Source organism: Aquila chrysaetos, chromosome 1 (assembly GCF_900496995.4).
Source record: "Aquila chrysaetos chrysaetos chromosome 1, bAquChr1.4, whole genome shotgun sequence".
NCBI lineage: Eukaryota > Metazoa > Chordata > Aves > Accipitriformes > Accipitridae > Aquila > Aquila chrysaetos.
The window spans coordinates 65,057,450-65,077,223 of NC_044004.1; the positions used below are offsets into that span (position 1 = coordinate 65,057,450).

General features: G+C 38.7%; 1 protein-coding gene across 10 annotated transcripts in view; it reads left to right on the forward strand.

Moving 5' to 3' along the window:
- The window catches only part of MAPK10 (mitogen-activated protein kinase 10), a 182,942-nt gene that overhangs the window by 109,240 nt on the left and 53,928 nt on the right, over positions 1 to 19,774 (forward strand). For 9 of the 10 annotated variants that reach the window (XM_030007734.1, XM_030007660.2, XM_030007694.1 and 6 more), the window contains 4 exons: positions 12,351 to 12,480; positions 14,817 to 14,875; positions 16,457 to 16,595; positions 17,846 to 18,011. In XM_030007734.1, the coding sequence (XP_029863594.1) occupies positions 12,351 to 12,480; positions 14,817 to 14,875; positions 16,457 to 16,595; positions 17,846 to 18,011 (494 nt within the window). Of the gene's footprint in view, positions 1 to 9,023; positions 9,115 to 12,350; positions 12,481 to 14,816; positions 14,876 to 16,456; positions 16,596 to 17,845; positions 18,012 to 19,774 lie in introns of all 10 variants that reach the window. The other variant, XM_030007713.2, reaches the window with a different exon arrangement.

Below are 19,774 nucleotides of genomic sequence, written 5' to 3' on the forward strand. Positions count from 1 at the left end.
AAACTGCTGTTAAGATCATAGAGAACAGCTGCCATATGTCAAACTATACATAATGCGCCTGAAAAATGAGATAAGTTAATTGTCTTTAAGAATAAGCAGCTTCTATCCCGTTTGCTTTGATTCTTACACCTTCTTCTACCTACTATTGTTATCTTTAATGTAAGTGGGAAAGAAGCAAAAGAGGTATATATCCAGTAGCAGTGCATGAAAGCACCTGAGGCAGAATGAAGACCCATTTTTATATGACAGGGGTACCTGAGATGTAATGTTTGAAAAAGAATTATTGTTCTTTTTTTTTTTACATGTAATTACTTTACAAAAAATATTTCTCAATTCTTTTTTGTAACGTCCTTTTTCTACCTAACTGAAGAGATTCCTGACAGACAGGAAGCCACCATGTGTTTCATGTTTGTCGTCTTGTGTTTTGTTTCCATTTGCTTGTACACAGAAATCTCAAATGTAATTTAGGTTCTGGTAATCACAAATGATGTATAATAAAATGCCACAGTATGGTCTCCTAGCGAAGAGATCAGAGTCTCTGTCTCTAAAATACTCAGACTGCCTATATTTCTGACTGTCCTTTTTTCTTCTTTTCTCCTTAAAGAACCTGTGTAGTTTCTATGACTACAGTAGTTAAGCGGGCAAAATCTATTCCAAATTTTCTCTCTGCAAGTTTATGAAAAAAAGTGTAAATAAGTTGGTGTAGAAGCTCTCTGTCCAACCTGTTTTTGTGAACCCTGACAGTGATACTCACTTCACTTGGTCATAAACTACAGTCCTGTAAAGGCACTGTCAGGCTCATTTGAGAGCGTTGACACCCAGGATTTTCAGTACAACTCTTAGGTATAGAGTGGGTTTGTTCACAGCCATGACTGGATAAGCATTTATGATCCTGTTAGAGCCATTAAAAAATTTATCAGCTGTTTGTAAATTCTGTGGCTGCAGAGAAGTAACTGACGTTGGTGTAACTTAAGCTCTTTCTGTGTTGGCTGATTAAAATCTCAATTTAATTTACACTTTTCGCTATCAGGCAGTAACATTTTATAATTCCCCTTACAGATGTCAGGCACCTATCTGCTCCTACCCCATCAAAAACTTCCTTTTGGTCACTGTCAGATCTCCCTTTTCTCACATTTGTTCTGTCTCACTCCTACGCTGCGACATATCGGACAGATTTTTTTCAAGACTCTCCTTGTTTCTCCTGTTGTGTCAGGTTGTCTGCCTGGAATTCAGTTGCATACAAATTTCAGTTCAAGGAGGGAATCAGGGTTGGAATTAACTACTGTCAGTGCATTGCAGCCATTCCTTAACCGAGTTCAGGCTTAACCTTTTATTTCATTCACTTGAAATCCTGTCACCACTGAAATGAAGACTGTTGCATCATCATCACTGATTACCATGTATTTAACATGAGAGCAATTGCACTGAACGCTTCTGTTCCCTCTTAGGGACGAGGGGTTTCTCCTATGATAGGAGAATAGCTGTGACCATATGGAATCAGAGAGGTAGGCCTGTAGGACAGAGCATCCAAATAAAAGGGCAGGTATCAAAACAAAGAAGCAATGGAACCAAAAATAGAAAAACCAGAGCCAGTCTGGAAGGAAATGCAGCTCAGATAATTCCATTTTCTTTGTCAGCATGTATTGTTGATATTTATTCTCTGATATTAATGTGGTCTACAGATTTTCACAGTTCTTTACAGAAAGCAAAAAGTTGTCCCTTGTCCCAGGACCTGCTGTCCTCAGACAATATTAAAAAACAGTGACAGCCCAAAAAAATGGAATATAACAGAAATTGTGCAAAGTAGAAAGACAATATGGAACAAGAGATTGTGTATGAAGCTTAGGTGATGTTTGTGAACATTGTGAGACATGTCTGGCGTGACAGGAGTGGGAAAACTCACCAGAATGGGCAAGAGTTGGCAATAAAGAGAGAGGCAGTTAGGAAGGGAAGCAGAAAGGAGGAAGACTCAAAGGCAGGAGTGAAAGCAAGTGGCAAACAGGACATTGAGGGGGTTTTTGGATTGGTTTTTTTGCTTTTATTCTTTTCTGGATTCACGGCATTACACTTTTCCTTCCAAAATTGGTTGGTGCCCATTTACAAACTGGAAATAAGTTTTGTAGCTCTGGGGTCGCTAATTCACCATGAGCCACAGAAGGGGGTAGGGTTTGTAATTCAAACAAAAATCTTGTTTTAAAATTGTGTCAGAGCATCTACATCTTGAAATTTCTAGTGTAACAGAGCAACTCTGAAAACTTAAGTAATTTTTAATTTTGTTCGTGTTGAACAAAGGCATTTTGGCTTGTTATACAGCAGGTAAAAACATTTTGTATCCTTACAAACCATCAGTTTTACCTCCTAGCATCTTACCTGTGTCAGAGATGTCCCTCAGTATGAGAGACTGTAGATACAGGATTACCCCAGTTGGACGAGAGTGCTGAATGAGTTAGAGCAACCTGAGTTGGTTGAGTTACTGTCGGCGTAGGGGCAGGCTGTGGACTCGCCCTTTGGCTGGGAGGGTAAAGGTGACATGTGGCAGCATTAGGTTTCTTCCCTCCCACAGCAGCACCAAGTGACATTTCAGCATTTCCGATCTTCTGTTTCTGTCTGCTTAGAATAGTCTTGCAGAGATTGCAGGGTTAGTTTTGGGAAACTAGAATTTGAGTAGCCTTTTAGGGTTAACCTTTTTACATTGGCTTTTTTTTCCTTCCATGATTATCACATTGCAGGTGATGACTAACTGACAATACGTTTTTAGTGCTTGGTTGAATTTTGACTGTTAATCAGGTGAGAAGTGCAGCAAGAAAGGCTGTGAAATAATGTTTCTTTTAAACTGACAGCTTTTGTTCTGTTCCTCAGGCAAGCCAGTAAGTCTTTTAAATTATGACCGTGAGATGGCTATGGAAGATAGTAGCTGTTTTCTGTTTCAGTTTGTAGATCCAAAAATAACAGATTTATCATGTGACTGACAGTTTGAATGTGCTAGGTACTCAACTTCTGCCAGGTGCATAGACTCTGCCTCAGTGTCCGTATTTCCCTAGTCTTGTAAATTGCTGTTAAATGAGGAAACTGGACTTTTTCTGGCTTTGATACTTAACACAACTTGAAAACTGTCCAAAGTTTATATACCCTGCTGACAGTTCAGAGCACTGAATGCAAGATCTCTTTACCAGATTTAGTGTCTTATACCCATTCTCCAAACGCTGGGCAAACATTTACTCAATATGGTTTAACTACAAATCATGCTTTAACTTCCTTTGTCCATGTATTTCCTGCCACTGAATATTGATAGGCACCCCCAGCTCTGATCCATTTTGCAAAATTTTGCCTTGCTCTGGCTTTGGTAAATCTTGAGCATACAAAGAGTGAGTAGTGTAGCATACTTTGGAAACCATGAGACTGTCATCTCTTACATGTGTGACATGTAAGGGAAAGCATTTTGGCCTAGAGCGCTTTTAAAGCAGAATGAAAAAAAACTTGGCTTCTTTCACTGACCAGGTTGAATTTCCAAGGCTGGCAGTTAATAAAAGTTAGTGTGAGCTAGCAGACTATGTAGTGAATTAGTGACAAGAGAAATGCAGAACCAGAAAGTACTGGTTTTACAGTTCTATTCAGAAACAGATTCTACAACCGAGTCACTTTCAGAGCCAAGTATAAAGAATTAGCAGAGTATATACAGATGAGAAGTATATAAACATACTTCATATTAGCATCCTCATGAATATTTTAGTCACCAGGCAAACTAAAATGGCACCCATTATGAGAGGTGTGCCAGGCAGTGTGTGAACAGTATAGCTGTTTCCACGTTGCCTTTCCTACCATATCCCTGCACCATCTTTGTGAGTGAGAATGGCCATGGGAAAAGAGTTTATCCTGCATCAATATACAGAGCTGATCAGTGGATTCCGAAATGGTTCTTGCTAGGGCATCACCAGTTCATGTAATCAGAAAGATAACTAAACTGAAGTCCAGCTGTGGATGAGAGAGTCTCAGAGGTATTTTTTCACAGCTTGAGCCAAAAGGGCATAACCTTGTGCATCTGAATTGTCAGCTCAGTCAAGAGATTTTGGTCTGTGCAAGGTGTGGAGCTTCTCTATACATCTATACACAGGATTGTGGTTTGTGGTGGTGATGGAGCTGGAGAGGATAGTCACTTTTAAGAACTACTGGAGATTTTGATGGAAGAGCACTTTGTTAACATGAACAAATTTGATACTTTCACCTGTGTAATTGTTTTAAAAGAAGGTATCAGCAGAGCAGGTTTAGCATAGTAACTGAAAAATTTGTCAGCCAGTAATAGAGGGCAAATTCTACTGCAGACCCTCCTTTTTCTTAATAGATTCCAGTCTGTGATTCCTCTTTCCCAGCAGTTTTCCAAGTGTGTAGCTTCTTTTGCCTCATAGTGAATTATTTTCTTATTTTACAGTTTTACCCAGTAGTATAATTGGTGAAATTATAATACAGCACATTTGGAGACACCAGTGACAGATGTTGAGTGAACTTTTATTGTAAATATGTTTACTAAAAATAAGCGTTCCAGCCTTTTTTTTTTCTGTGCAACTTCTTTTACATTGTCTTATATATGATGTCTCAATCATCTTCCTTCAGACCACCTATCTGAAAGTTTGGCGGATGAGAGCTGTCTCAGCATGACCGAATTGTAAAATAGATTTCACAGCTAAGTTTTCAAATCTAGTTGCCCTTAGAAATACAAATCCATTGTGCTTCCCAGTTTATCTTTGCTGGAAAGGGCTGCTTGGCTTTGACATTTCAGGCAATGACTGCAGTACTTTAAACAGAATGAGTAATATGGAATCAAAATTGGGCTGCAGATGTCACAGATATGAAAATGATACTATTCTAATCCTTTATGGGTGACAGTAAAGGGACTGGATGAGTTGTGAGCTTGGACTTTGTGTTTGCTTTTTTAAGAATAAGCAGGAGTGCATTTGGTTCTCTGAACAAGTTCTTTAAGATCATAAATACCTAGGCATACACTGTCACAGATCTGACTGGGGAAAGACTCCTGTTGAAGTAGTTTCTTCTAGCTATGGCGAAGATTTGTCTGTTTGACTCCCATTTTAATAAGTACGGTTACGACTGGTCACGTGAGCAGGTTTTTTTGGTTGGTTGGTTTTTTTTGGTCATTTCCATTTTCAGACAGAAATGTGTGTAGAGCTCTTTAAATCACCTTTTTTTGTTTAATGTGTGGATAACCAGAGAGCTTTGGTCTGATTTCTGAAAAAATGTAGCTCAACTAAAACATATTTCCATTTAACCAGGGCCTTTAGAGAGCTGTATTTTGCAAGGTGGGAAATAGAATAAGTATGTTGTAGTGAAGTGATCTTTTTTAAAATGCTACAGTAATAATTTCATTGACACTGTAATGAAATGATACAGGAGACATGGACATTTTTAGTCAAAATGTGCCACATATGCTCTTCTCTGTTCTAAAATATTTAATATCTAAATGTAAAATCCATAATATGAATTGGACAATAAACTTCTTCATTTTCAGAGGACTTTATTTCAGTATCAGAACCGTAAGTCTTACAAGCAAAGTTTGAGAGCAAGCTTTTTCTAGTGCAGTACTCTAAATGGAGAGTATTGTGCAAGCAGAGAGCAAGACATGTCTTTTCTGTTTTTAACTGGATTTTGCCTGCCATATATTTATTAAATAAATGAAAGCATGTGCACACTGAACAGTGGGCCTGATTCTCTAAGTTTTTGTTGAAAAGAAACCTGTATTTCCTGATTAAACACTGAAAGGTAAAAGAGCCACACATTTTGAACTTTTGTCTTAAAATCATCCAGTTTTAATGGTACATCTTTGAAGTTTAAGTGCTACAGAATTCACTATATGATCTTGACAGCAATGTTGAACTCTCATTCAGGGAACTAGGATGATAATCCCAAAAGGTTCAAGCACTTCTGTCCTCTCTCATGTTACTTCATTCCAACACAGGATAAGAGATTACGTGTTGAATATTTGGCAGCGAGTTACCTTGCTTTGGTTGCAATGTTCCCAAAGGCCCAAAGAGGGGACCTGCTCCATTTAAAATGCACCGAGGTAACAGCCTAGTTTGACCTTTTTGTCTTTGCTGCTTAGGTTTCATGTCATCTTGGCATGTGAAGGGGCTCCAAAGGGCACCAGCTGGAGCACCTTGCTGGCAAGGTATTTGTTGTGGCAGGATGCCTGTGTTTGACTGCTCTGCTGCACTTCAGCACGTCCAGTCTCTGCTGCCCCGTGCAGGAAGGAACACTTTGAGCTCAATCAGTAATCTCTGCTGTGATGAGGAAGCTCATGGAAGGGCTTGGAGGCTGATTTATTTATTCTGCGAAACATCCATGGCAATAGTAAAAAAGTAAATGATGACTTGTGTTGCAGCTGGGGAGGCAGCTTGATTGTATTTCCTAATCCAACTGTTACCAGCTGGTTGCAAGAAGCTGTGAGCTGATGGAAACTCAAAACAAATAGCTGGAACCATATACAGTAACAAGAAAAGTGCAGCAGTCATCCATTATGAAACTGTATTGGTCTCCTTAAGTATAAGCTCTGAACATTGTCTCAGAGGCCACTGAATTTCTCTGCATTTTGAGGAGAAATAGACCTGATCTGGAGTGTAGAGTAGCCATTCCTGACAACAGGTCTGCAACTCTTCATTAGGATCATATTGGTGCATGTATGGAGTTCTTTTCTTTTACACCTTTGTCATGGAAAACATTCACTATTTTTAAAGATACTTTCTGGAGAGAAGTTTTCACTCTAAAAATAATGCTTTTTTTAAAAAAATGTTTAAAAGTAATTCTTGAAAAGAGGAATATGCACTGTTTATAAAAAGAAATGTATCAATGTCTGCCTTTAGAAACTCAGAAGTTACATGTTAAAAGGAGGAAAAAAAAAAAGGTAAGAATGAGAAGGTCTAATTTCATTCTAAAATTTGGACTGATAAGTGAGAAAAACATAAAAAGCAAACAACCAAAACCCACAAAAACCCCTACCAGAATATACCTTAAAAGTTCCTTAAAGCAAAATAACTTGTTCACTATTTTTTGTTAGAGTGCATGCCTGAAATGGGACCTTAAGTAGAGAGAAGAAAAAGCACTTAAAATATTTTATAGTTAAAGTTTCATAAACCATTTTTACAGAAATTTTGCTTTATACAGGAAAAAGAGATTTGGCTCTTGTTCCTAAAAATGTCTTTGAGGAAGTGCAGTAGTGATAGTTATCTGAAACCAAGGGCAGAGAGTTTGAGGTCACAGAAACTACTGTGAAAAGGATTTATATATACATCCATCTCTGCTTTTCTTTTTATGTATATGTGTATATACATTTAGATGTGTAACTCTGTGTGTATATAGAATGTGTTCCGCTCCATATATCAGTGGTGATTGTTGGGTATGAGCTATCATTAGCGTTCTTGTTAAGCGTCATTTTCAAGATTACCAGTTTTCTCCACTGATGGAGATCTCAGCACTAAATAACCAGGGTATTTCAAATACACAGATCAGTTCTTTGTTTAACAAGATTGGTTTCAGCTTTCTTCCCTCTTGCTGTGCTGGGATGAAGGAAATAAGGCAGAATGCTAATGTCAGTGGCAAAACTACCTTGCTTAGAAGGGTCAAGTAATGCAGATATAAATAGCAGTCATTCATAATAAACAGTTGCAGCTGCAGTCTTTCTGGATGAAGGCAAAGAGGACCAAAGTTTGTCACTTTAGAAAGCAGATGTAATACTAAGTAGCTTTTCAGAAAGATTTTAATACTATATTTGTCACAATATATCTATGTAATGATAGGTAAGAGGAATGTTTAGTGTCTTCAGATTTCTACAACATTCAGTGAAGAGACTTTCTTAATATAGAAAGCTGTTTGCTGAGATTGCCAAGAGTTTCCATTTCACAGCCTGCCCCAGGAGGCTGGAGGCTGGGAGCTTCCCTTCCTGTTTTGGGTTTCCATTCCATCATCTGAAAGCTAATAGTAGTACTTTAATGAAGTAGTGGCTTGAGAAAGGGTAAGCATCTTGAAAAGGATGTGTGTGCCCCATCTGAAAAATCTTGAAACTAAAGGCTACCAAAAATTGCCATTTGTAATCCTAGGAACCCATCTCTAAGAGTCGATTCAAAAAAGATACTAGGTTTTCTGTGGTTTTGGCAGTCTATTCTGGCATAGAATATAATGGAATTGATAATTGTTAAGTTTCATTGTTGATTAAAAGAATTATTCCTCTATGGGAAGAATAATTTAAAGTATTTACTTGGTAACTGTCTGTTGAAATAGAAGCTTGGACATGAAACTAGAATGCTTTTCTTTGCTTTTTGAAATAGGTATAAAAATGCCTGGACCTTCAAGTGTATCATAACAGAGCATTGCTCATTGATCATTACAGTCTGAACTTGCACACAACATTGGTGGTAAATGATGATCTGGGTTTGTGTGAATCTGACTAGAATGAGTTTCATTTATTTCCTTTTTTTTTCCCCTGCTGAAGTCAGCAAAGAGTCCTGTTAAATAGCTGTAATTACATATATCTCTTGGTAGTCATGAATTTATGTTCGCATCTGGCTAAAATTTTTTCACTCTGCTGAATAGGTTTGTTTCAAATTATTTACAGTTTTAAAAGGCATTTTTAATGCTAACATTTACCTTGCCAAACTAGCTGTAAACAGAATTTATAGGGAAGGAGTTTATTTACTGCATTTTCTGTCTGTACAGCTGCCAGAGATATGGCAGTAAACTTGGAGGATTTTCTGAGCTCATGTTGCAGTAAAACTATAATTTTATTACAAGACCGGGGTGAATTATAGCCTTTGTTATAAAAATAAGGCAACTGTATAAATTAAAAAATAAATTCATAGTTGAGCAAGAAGTGTTATGGTAGAGTTTCCAGAGAAAGAAGCACAGGCTTTTAGATGCAAGTCCAGTCTTTTATTGGAGATCTTGAAATGACTTTCACACTCAGCCTTTTCAGAGCAGTTCACAGACACTCATTACTCTCTCTCTCTTATTCCTGCTCCCTTGAGTCACCTGTTTATACAGCCACTCTTCTGCCAGTGATTGAAGTTTGTCTTAAGAAGGCTGATATATCATCAATACTAACCTTGGTGTTCCAAGGTAAGGATTTTGTGTAGCAAGCACCAGAGAGAGGACCTACATGTGGTATCTGTAATTTCATTGTAGTAAAATGCATAGTTGGCTGTCTGTAAACAAAAGCTTCTCTCTGGTGAATAGAAAAACATGAGTGCTATTAATTTACTCAGTGCAATGAATTTACGTATTGACTTCTTGAAGTAGTTGGACACCTTCCATTTGATAGAAGACAATGATAGAACTGCAGTCAAGATACAAGGATCTCAAAGTAAATATCCCTGTACAAAGGATTGCTTTAGTTGTTTTATTTTCCTCCGTGATGTGTAAAGGACTGGGAATGGATCATAAAAGCCAAAGGCTTAAGAAGCCTATGGTTTTCTGATTTTAGATTGATGCTTTTTTATCTCTTGCTTTGATGGAGAGAGAAAATTCAGAAAAGCAAACAGAGATTGTAGACTGGAGAAGATGGTTGCCCAGACAAACTTTCGGTGTTACTGTTTTCTAACTCCTAGTCAGTGATTTTATGCTGTAACTAATGAGATTAAAATATGAGAAGAGAAAAGATTGTTAAAATGATTCAAAGTACTCTTACATAGCTCAGGTGAGTCTCGTGTAGGCTTTTCTTCTTAAAAGAAGTTGGGTGATCAAGTAGTATGGATTAGCTGAGAGATTGTCTGCTGAAGTATATTTGCAATATTTGTCCATGAACAATAGAGACAAAACCTTTAACTGTTGAAATATCATTTTTTTTAAATCCTTTGGCTTTGCGTTTTATTTGTTCAATACTTTCTTAATGGAATTAAGGAGTATTTTAGTTGTGGCCTATATGATGCCCTGTTGTGGCTGAACTAAATGAGAACGAGAGACACAGTTCTGACAGTTGCTACAGGAGGTTTGCTTTCTGCTACGTACTATTAGGCTATAAATCACACATCTTGTTCCTCCTCAAGTCAGGTTTAGTTGAGTGAAATTCCCTGGCCAGAATGAAGTCAAATCAGGCAGGATCTTTGATAGCCTTATCACCTGAGCTGCTTCATACATGCTGTAACTAGTGAGTGTGATATCTTTGTTTATGCATGTGCCTAGCATGATATTAGCTGGGTCATAAAAGTTATATGCCTTATTAATGCATAAGAAAGAATTGTTACCAAATGACAGAATGGATGATGTTGGAGAGCACCTGGTCCAACCCACTTATTCAAAGCAGAGTCAACCAGAGCAGGTTGCTCAGGACCACTGGAAGAGTCTGACTCCATTGTCTTTACTCCTCCCAGCAGATACTGATGAACAGTGGTAAGATCCCCCCTGAGCCGCCTTCTTCAGGCTAAACAACCCCAGCTCGCTCAGCCTCTCCTTGAATGGTAGATGTTGCAGTCCCTAGTCACCTTCATGGCTCATCAGTGGAATTGCTCCAGTATGTCCCTGTCTGTCCTGTACGGGGAGCCAGGAGCTGGACCCAGCACTCCAAATGTGGCCTTAGTTGCACTGAGCAGAGCGGAAGGATCACTTCTCTTGACATGCCAGCAACAGTCTTCCTAAATGCAGCCCAGGATGCCATTGCCCTTCTTTACTGCAAGGGAATATTGCTGGCTCATGTTCAGCTTGTTGTCCACCAGGACCCCGGGTCCTTCTTTGCAAAGCTGCTTTCCAGACTGTTGACCCCCAGGCGTGTAATGGTACCTGGGATTGTTCCTCCCCAGGTGCAGTACTTGACATTTCACAGTGTGATAATTTGGGGAGATTCAGTATTTATTTTTACTTTTTTCTGTAAATTAACATTTTGATCTGAAATAGTTTCACTATGAAAATGTTAACATGGAACTTCCTGACAGTTTCAGAATACCTGCAAGGGCAGTCATGAGAAATTTTTTTTTTCTCTCTGAACATATTTTTGGGGGGAATCCCACCATCCTGCCCCAAATGCCAAGAGTGGACTAAAACATTCTTCACAAAACTCTTCATCACCTTTAGCAAACAATTATTCTTATTTGTGAGATGTATTTGGTGTGTTATTTATGCAGGAGTAGTGTAATTGGAATATTGCTTATTCTTCTCCACCTGTGTGGTTTCCAAGACATACATTGCCAACACTTTTTTACTTATTTAGAGCACTTGTACATTTTTGTTGGCTTTGTGACTAAGCTTCTGATGCTTGCATGCTTTCTGCTCTGTACTTGGTCAGTAAGAGTCTCTAAGTGAATGTCAGTGAATGTCTACAATAAGCAGGAATTAATAAGAAAAAAGATACTAATTTTGATGCTTAAAAAAGTCATTATTTTTAGAACAACTAGTGACTTGGTTGATTTATCTTTTGGGAAATACACTGTTGCTTTTCATGGAGTAGCAGAAAACTTGTGTCATGCCTTTCCTCATTCTTGGTAAAAGGTAGAATCAGGAAGAGGGTCTGAGGGCTGTTCATTTGGGAACGTTTCTAAGAATTAGTGTGCTTTGTGAAATGTAGAAGTCAAAATTTGTGTAGTCAGATTTGAATCACCAAAATAAGTGGTTCAAATTCATAGGGGGTGAAGGTTATCAAAATAACTGAAGGTTGTATGAAACACGTAAAAGTTTAAGGAGAATTTTAGGAGCCCAGCTTTAAAAGCCCACTTTGCCAACCAGAGCCTGTATTTCTTCATGTTTTCAAAATTTTTAACTAAGCGTATGTAACAAATTTTTTCATTATCAGAAGGAAATGGTAAAGAAATTTTGTGAAATGGTTCTGTTTCTAGGTATGTTATTGGAATTGGATGATATGGTGTCAAAGAATGATTAAATAACTTGATTCCATTAGAAATATCATAAGGAAAATACAAACTTCATTTTAGATAAAAGTGGGCAATTGTTCATTTAGCCACTCGGTGAAGGTGTCCTTAATAATGACAGAAAAAGCAAAAGCCTCTCCGCTGTACACAATGCACAGAGAGTTGCTTTATGAAACAACTTTTTGTCTCATCCAGTTTTTATTGTATTTTTATTTGAAGTTACTTAATTTTTTTTTTTCACCCCTTGAAAATAAGTGTTACTTTCCTACAGAACTGGAGTTCAGAAGTAGTGGTGCATGCTGTCTTCTGCTGATGTGGTGGTACATGTTTCCTTTTGATGTCTTCTTTTTTCTCACTAGAAACTCTCTCTCCTTCTTTTGTCCCAGTATTTTCTCAGTGGAAAAAAAGGCAATAGTAGACTTGAGGCTCAGGAATTTGCCATGAGAAATGCAGGCTATCCTCTAAGATGCATAACCCATGTGTTTGTAATTACTGCAGTGCTGCATATGATGCCGTCCTTGACAGAAACGTGGCCATTAAGAAGCTCAGCAGACCATTTCAGAACCAAACTCATGCGAAGCGAGCTTACAGGGAGCTGGTCCTCATGAAGTGTGTGAATCATAAAAATGTAAGTTTTCAGTAGGTAACTGGAGAAGCGGTATGTATATTGGTTTGTTAGAAAATTGTTTTGCTCGATGGCTTTTTAAAACAGAAGAAATGAAAAGTAAATTATGCTCAAGGGCTACAGTCTTTCTGGTACTATAAGCCCACATGAGAGAGTGAGGATCTTCCATGTGCTTATTTAAAGGCTATGCCAAATGAGGGTGCTGCTAGTAGGGTTAGGGTGACAAAAGGGGAGAGAGCAGAATACGTTCTTGCCAGCTCCTTATCCAGAAATGGATAAGTGGTTGTTGGAATCCTGGCTCCATCCTCTTGTCACTGGGATTTGTGACTCAAAAGCAGTGCCTTTTGAGTTGGGAGTACCCATGCACAAGTGTCACTCCTTGTTCGGAACTTCATCTGAAACCTAATCATATACATGGGTTGTATAGCTTGTACAAGATGAGGGGTCATCCTGGTGAAGGTTGCTGCAAAACTGCTGAAGGAAATTAAGAAGCAAAAGCCCTTTTCCATTCTCACGTATTTGTGTGTAAGCTAATGTTGTGGAGCCAGGGACTCTAAAGCCTCAACACGTTGTGCCATTCCTTCTAATCACAGTGTTCTTGTTGAAATAAACAGCACTAGCAGGTTCTAGACTTCCCTGCTTCTTACACCCACTATCTATTGTATAACATTTAGTATCCGTAACGAATGAAAGTATTCCTACACTGCAGCAAAAGAGTTATTCCAGGGCTGTATGTTAATTGTAACCATCTATCTATTAGAACTATCTGCCTGACACTATATAAGCTTGCTTTTTTGTAATGAGATATGTAGGATTGCCCCGTTGCATTGTCAAGGGATCTCCCAAGGATTTAATTTTCCTACAGTTCCTTGATTTCTGCTGTGGCTTGGTGCCATACCTGTGTGCCCCTTCCTTTTCATTAGGAGTGAATTTTTCAGTTTGCTACATGTTTAGTCTTGCATCAGATCCTTCAATGACTCTTCTTCCTTATGCAAAGCATAAATGAGCTTGAAAAGTGTGATGTAAGGTGAGATTTGACACTTGTTCTCGATCATAAATTCACATTGAAAGTGAAAGGACTGACCCTAAAATGGCAAACAGCAGGACTTGCCACCTATAGTGTCCTCTGCCCCACTTCTGGGCATTGACTTATCCTTATGTTTCCACTGTGTTGATCAGGACAGTACCTGTCTCCCTCCTGTTGACTTGGATGGAAACTACCCTCAGTCAGACCAATGCACGGAGCTTTGAAAATGCGGGGATGAGTGAGTAGTTCTCCCTGTAGGCGGGAGAATGATGCATTCTCACTTTTTATTTTTAATGGACTGGAAAGAGCGGAGGGCAGCAGGTGCGGTATTAATTTTAAATACATAATTTTTAAAATATTGCATAAGAGCTGATAATCGCACCACATTGGTTGGGTCAGAGTTTTAACCTGTCTATACAGACAGAGAAGTGCAAAGGAAGGAGAGGATTGTAAAGGCAGCTGTGCAGAGGCAAGAATCAGTCAGAGTATGTGGAGTAGACAGAATATTGAACCATTCCTGTTAGAAAGCCTAGAGAGGTGATGGAGGTGTGGAGGGAGACATTCAGATGTTGTCTTCGTGGCGGCTGTGCTGATATCTTCTACCTCTATTGCCCACACAGAAGGAAAGCATGGGAAATTCAGGTGCCAGAGGTCATGTTTTTCCTCTATGCTGTTTCACACCTCTTTATCAGTGTCTTTCAACAGCCCAACCCATTTAAAAAAAAACAAGTAAAAAAGGAGTTGCAGTATGCAAGAAGTTTTTGCCCAGAACGTGTCTACAGTTTTAAAGTGCTTCTACTAAAAAGCAGTACCTCTCACGATGGAATTTGTGTCAGCATGTGCACGTATGTGCCCTGAAAGGAGTTGAGGCCATGTCAGAGAGAAAGAAGGTCTTCTGTTTAGTTTTAGTAAGATGGTCCTTGATTATTTGTCCCCTCAGATGAGCATTCTTCATATGTAAGAAATTTCTCACTGTAGCACAAGAACTGCTATGCTAGATTGAGCTGAAGTTGGTCTTTAAACGTGTAACTTCAAAATTTGGAGGACTGTCTCACCCTTAGCATTTTGATTTGTCACGATCATCACTAATCCTTCTCTCAGAAATCATTTCAAGTGCACCTAGAAGAAATCTTGGAGATCTGCAGTATTTTATTTTGAATGTTGCCAACTTACTGATCCATAAAGTGAGAAATGTTACTATAAATTGAGCAGTGAAAAAACAGAGTTTATCCTTTAATACACACTTCAAAATGGGTTCAACTGCTTACATTTATCACTTCTCTTCATCCTTTTGTCTTACTTTGCTTTTCAGATTATCAGTTTATTAAATGTCTTCACACCACAGAAATCTCTGGAGGAGTTCCAGGATGTGTAAGTAACACAGGCAGTAATTAAACTAAAGCTTTAGAGACGTGTGGGGCATTATAGTGTACCTTGAATGCAGTAACTCAGCAAAATACAAAGGTTATGAGCCCCTCTAAAGAAGATCATGTGTACTTTACACTGTGGGTAGACAGATATTCTGCATTCCCATTTTGAGAGCAATTTTGACACTTAAAAGGTGCCAAATACCAGGTTTCCTAAGAGCTGTAATAGTGTGCAAAGCCTGCCGGTGGCTCTTCTTGAGAAGGTTAATGCGTTCGCATTTGCCTTCACATGCAGAGGAAGGGGTATGAGTAGTTAAAAGGGCCTGCTTTTGTGTTGCTAGTTTGCTAGGGAAATGATCGTTGTTATGTGACTCCCTGACGTGTGTGAGGTTTTGAAATGTGGCACTTCATTCTGAAATAATTTCCTATAAAAGAGACTGATGTGAAACGTTTCCTCATTTTGTATTTGTTTTGACATAACCTTTGACTGCGTAAAATTACTTGCCTGGGGAACTAGTGCTAGGTGTAGAGGACAACTAGCATCTCTGCTGAACACTGCACAAACACTGCTGTGTGTAGTATGAGCCTGCCCTGAATGAAATTTTAAATATTCAGTGTTTAAAATAGTTGTACTCCTTTTATCTTTCAGTCTTTCCCAGATTCTGTATACATTGTATGGAAACATATTCCCATTCTGTACTCCAATATCAGTAGTGGTAACAGACAGATAGCAAAGGCTGAAGTCAGGTGACTGCTGTTGTGGTTTTGGTATATGGAATTTCCGTGTAATATTGTCACTGCAGACTTGTGCAGAGCAGAGGAGGCAACTAGTGCTGGAGAGAAGACAAGGCGTGCAGCTCACATGGAAATGGAGAGCTAGTGTTTTCCCCAAAGTTTGAGAGTGCTTTAATGTAATGTTACAGTTATGAATCAGTTGTGCTTGTGAGGTGTCTCATAAGAAATAAGCTGATGTGTTTAACATATTAACTTACCACTAAAGGGGATTGGGTTACCGTCCTGCTGAGGTTGTCAGTGAAGCTCACTTATCAGAAGCACAAGACCAATTAGTTGTAATGAGAATTATGCAAAGTCATGCAATCTTAGGAGGATTTTTGGAGACATTTTGCATGGGGATGCATATTTTAACCTCTCAGACGTCTCTACTACTCTCCAATTCCTACATGTACCGTGGTAGCCATTCCTCATAATGGTCAAAGGCCAACCAGTCGTGTCATTTGGTGCTTGCGGCTCTTCTGTTTTCTGCACATTTTGGTGTTGTGCTGCCTGTTTGCCCATGTAGGGTCCAGTGTCTCTGTTGTCGGGAATGCACTAAGAAAGGGTCAGCAACCCACCTGTTTTGCTGGGACACTAAAAGAGTGGTGTCTCTGCAGTGAGATGCTGCAGTGAGAAATGAACACCACGGTGGTACCATTGTGAGTGGGCCCAGTCTCTAGCTGTGTTACGCCCAGTCATCAGAAATAAAGTGAATTCTGAAGCAAGAAAAGGCATTGTTACTTATTTGAGATGATGCTGTGGTTCCTCTTCAACACAGAAAATAACCCTATGACTTTGCTTTTTCATTCAGTTACCTGGTAATGGAGTTAATGGATGCCAATCTGTGCCAGGTCATTCAGATGGAGTTAGACCATGAGCGAATGTCTTATCTACTGTACCAAATGCTCTGTGGTATCAAGCATCTTCACTCTGCAGGAATTATTCACAGGGTAAGGGGCCTTTGGTTTAAAACTTAAGGCAGCATTTAACATCATCATGAAGAGTTCAGAAGCCACTTGAGTTTCTTGTGTACTGTGGATCAAAGCCCTATCTCCCAGTAAAATGACTGTAAACTTAAGAGTCATAGTCCATCCCCTTGGCAGAGTAGCTTCATGCTTTTGTTAGGAATGAGATTATTTGTGAACTTAATCAGACAAGAAGACACCGTGATTATTGAAAATAAATAATAACCAAATAATAAGCACTGGAAATCATCAAAGTTGTTATGATCTCTGAAACACGTAGATAAATGTTATTCCTCCTGAAAATGAAGCTGGCTACATCTACCACGCATGACATTGAGACACTTTGAATTGATGTTGTAGTGTGGTCCAAGTATTGCTTGATCAGGATCCACAGAGGTCAGGGCATATGGAGTTGGCATTTGCCATCATTTACGTGTGCTAAAACAAATTAAAAGGCTGCCAAATTTATATTAGAGGCATCCTCTCATTTTGCTTTTCCATGTCAGAGTGCGGTGTCTGGTAAGGATGCGGTACCTGGCTGTGAATGCCAGAGGTAGCGCTATGGGTGATTGTTGACAGCAGAGGGAATGGTTCATGTGACTGTGAGCAGGAGGCAAATCTGAATGGATTGAAAATATCCTGAGTTAACTTCTTTATTGAAATGTACTTTTACTAATTTGAGATTTCCAGCTGAAAAAAAAAATTCCAAAAATGTTTCCCTTCCATTGTGAAAGGAAGAAAATAAGGGCTTATAAAATGAGTTACAAAGTGGATATTGCTTTACAATATACAAAGGTCTCCTTCTTGGCATGTTGTATGTTTAGCAAAGGATGATAGATTTGGCTTCCCGTCTCAGCCAGACCCAGTACAGGTATCTCCACATGTACAGTTGGAATGTCTCTATTAGGCTCGCAGCATTAAAAAAAAAATACTCTAAATGGTACTCTAATACAAATCCTAGATTCTCGCACTGCTAAATGCAATTTGTTTAACACCAGTAGGCTTGGGCTGTCCAGGTAAAGCCCCACAGTACGCCAAGTTAGAACATCTTCCAGAAGAGTTTACTAGAGAAACTGTAGCAAGGTTTTGCTGTGTATTTACAAGTATTTCTGATAGTAACTAAGTGTCAGAAGACTAAAAGAATATTTGAAGGGTCACATAAAATATCAGTCCGTATCACAGCTGTGCCTGGCTTTATGAAGAACAGTCATATGTCTTTTCACTATCTTTTGCAGGATTTAAAACCAAGTAATATAGTGGTAAAATCTGACTGCACATTGAAGATTTTGGATTTTGGACTGGCCAGGACTGCAGGCACTAGCTTCATGATGACTCCATATGTGGTGACACGTTACTACAGAGCACCAGAGGTCATCTTGGGAATGGGCTACAAGGAGAACGGTAGGGCTGCAATTTCATAGCAAGCACAGTGCGACCTGAAGTGTAAGGTCTGCCTCTACAATTGTAAGGGGCACCAGAAGGAGAAAAAGAAAACAATGGGAAATGACATCTTGAATTTAAAAGGCCAGTCATTTAAAGCAGTTTCTCACTGTTGTGTACTGCAGCTACAGAATGTATTTGGGATGCAATGCTGGTGAATTGCAGTGTGGGATTGCAGAGTAATGAGAAACTTGTTCTTAGTTATGGTTGAACTTAAATACAGTTAGCTCTTTCTGACCAGAATGTCTTTGGCTTCTGTGGCTATGAAACAGTTTAGGAACCACTGGAATTGCTGAACGAGTGATGTGGTCTAAATTTGAGTCTGGGTCTCTGAATTGTTTGAGGGAAGACGAAGAGTTACAAGCTGAAATAGGGAATCCTAGCCCTTCAAGAATTTCTCCAAGTCCAGAGCTAGATCTGAATTTCAGAAATGGTTTCTGTCTTTATGATAGCTTTAACTAAATTCCCAGGTTTTGCTGACAGGTTTCATGTGGTCAAGTCCTAGGTATAAATTTTGCAGTTTGAGTCTTTTTTAAATGGAAAGTAGAGTTGGAGAGAAGAGGAAAAAGTTGAAGCTAAAAACCCATGAATCTAATTTGTATGTAATATCCCTAGATGTAAATAGGATTTTGCTCTGAACAGTCTGTGAGGGATCTGGATACCTCTTGGTCCCTGGAAAGATTCTGAAAAGCAGGTAGGGGGTACTCACTATAGAGAAGCAGGTAAGGAAAAATTCACATTTTGCAGGGGATGAAGGGAAAACTTTATAAGTGATTCTCATTTTGTGACAAAACTGAGAATTGCATCCGAGTGCCAGGTGGACCAGGCAGGAAAGGAGGGGATACAACATATAGTGGAGAAAAATCTGTTATGACTCAGATTCTGCTGTCAAAGGCTACCACTTGTCTGTTTGATCAAGGAGACTTTTTGATGACAAATACAGCAAACGTCAAAACCAGGAATTTATTAAAAGGTCTCCTACTTAATTTATGTTTAAGAGGTTAGCTAACCTGCGGCAGAACTTTTACTAACAACCAACTGCAGCCTGTAAAGGGCAGTGAAACTGATTTCAGGAGCTGATTCCATGACTTGAGCAAGAATAAAGGCATGCTCACACAACCTCTTCTAAAATTAGCAAGTCTCTGCATGAATTATTTGTAATGTTTATGAATTTACAGTACACATTTTAATATGAAAGTCTAAGAAGTAGAGAATTACTAAGCAGAGTCTAAGCATACAGAATAATTTCTGAAAAAGGAATAATCTTTCTTAAAATATTTTGTAATTGATATTTTTGATAAGTGCCATTAGAAATTTGAACTAGGCTCAGCACGATTTAGATAGTTCCTTAGTCAATATCCAGAGTTCCTTCTATTGTGAAATGAATTATTTTGCGTTAATTTTTTTTTTCTCCAGACATTTAGTAGATGATTACCATTGTTGGTGTTATTGTCACTGAAAGAGAAAGCACTTGCTTTTCACATAATTACAATTGCACCAGGAAAAAGTTAGACACATTTTTACAATGAAGTACACAGCTGGGAAGGTACTAAGAATGTTTGCCACATCCAAAGGTCCTAATCAAATGCCCGTTGAAGTTAATGTAGAGACTTCCTTTGACTTCCCTGGGCAATGAATCTGGCTCAAGATTAATGATCTCGTCTTACTTGTACAAAAAATAAAGTAAACAGAGAAAGAAAACAAAATATTTGAAAATGAAGGTC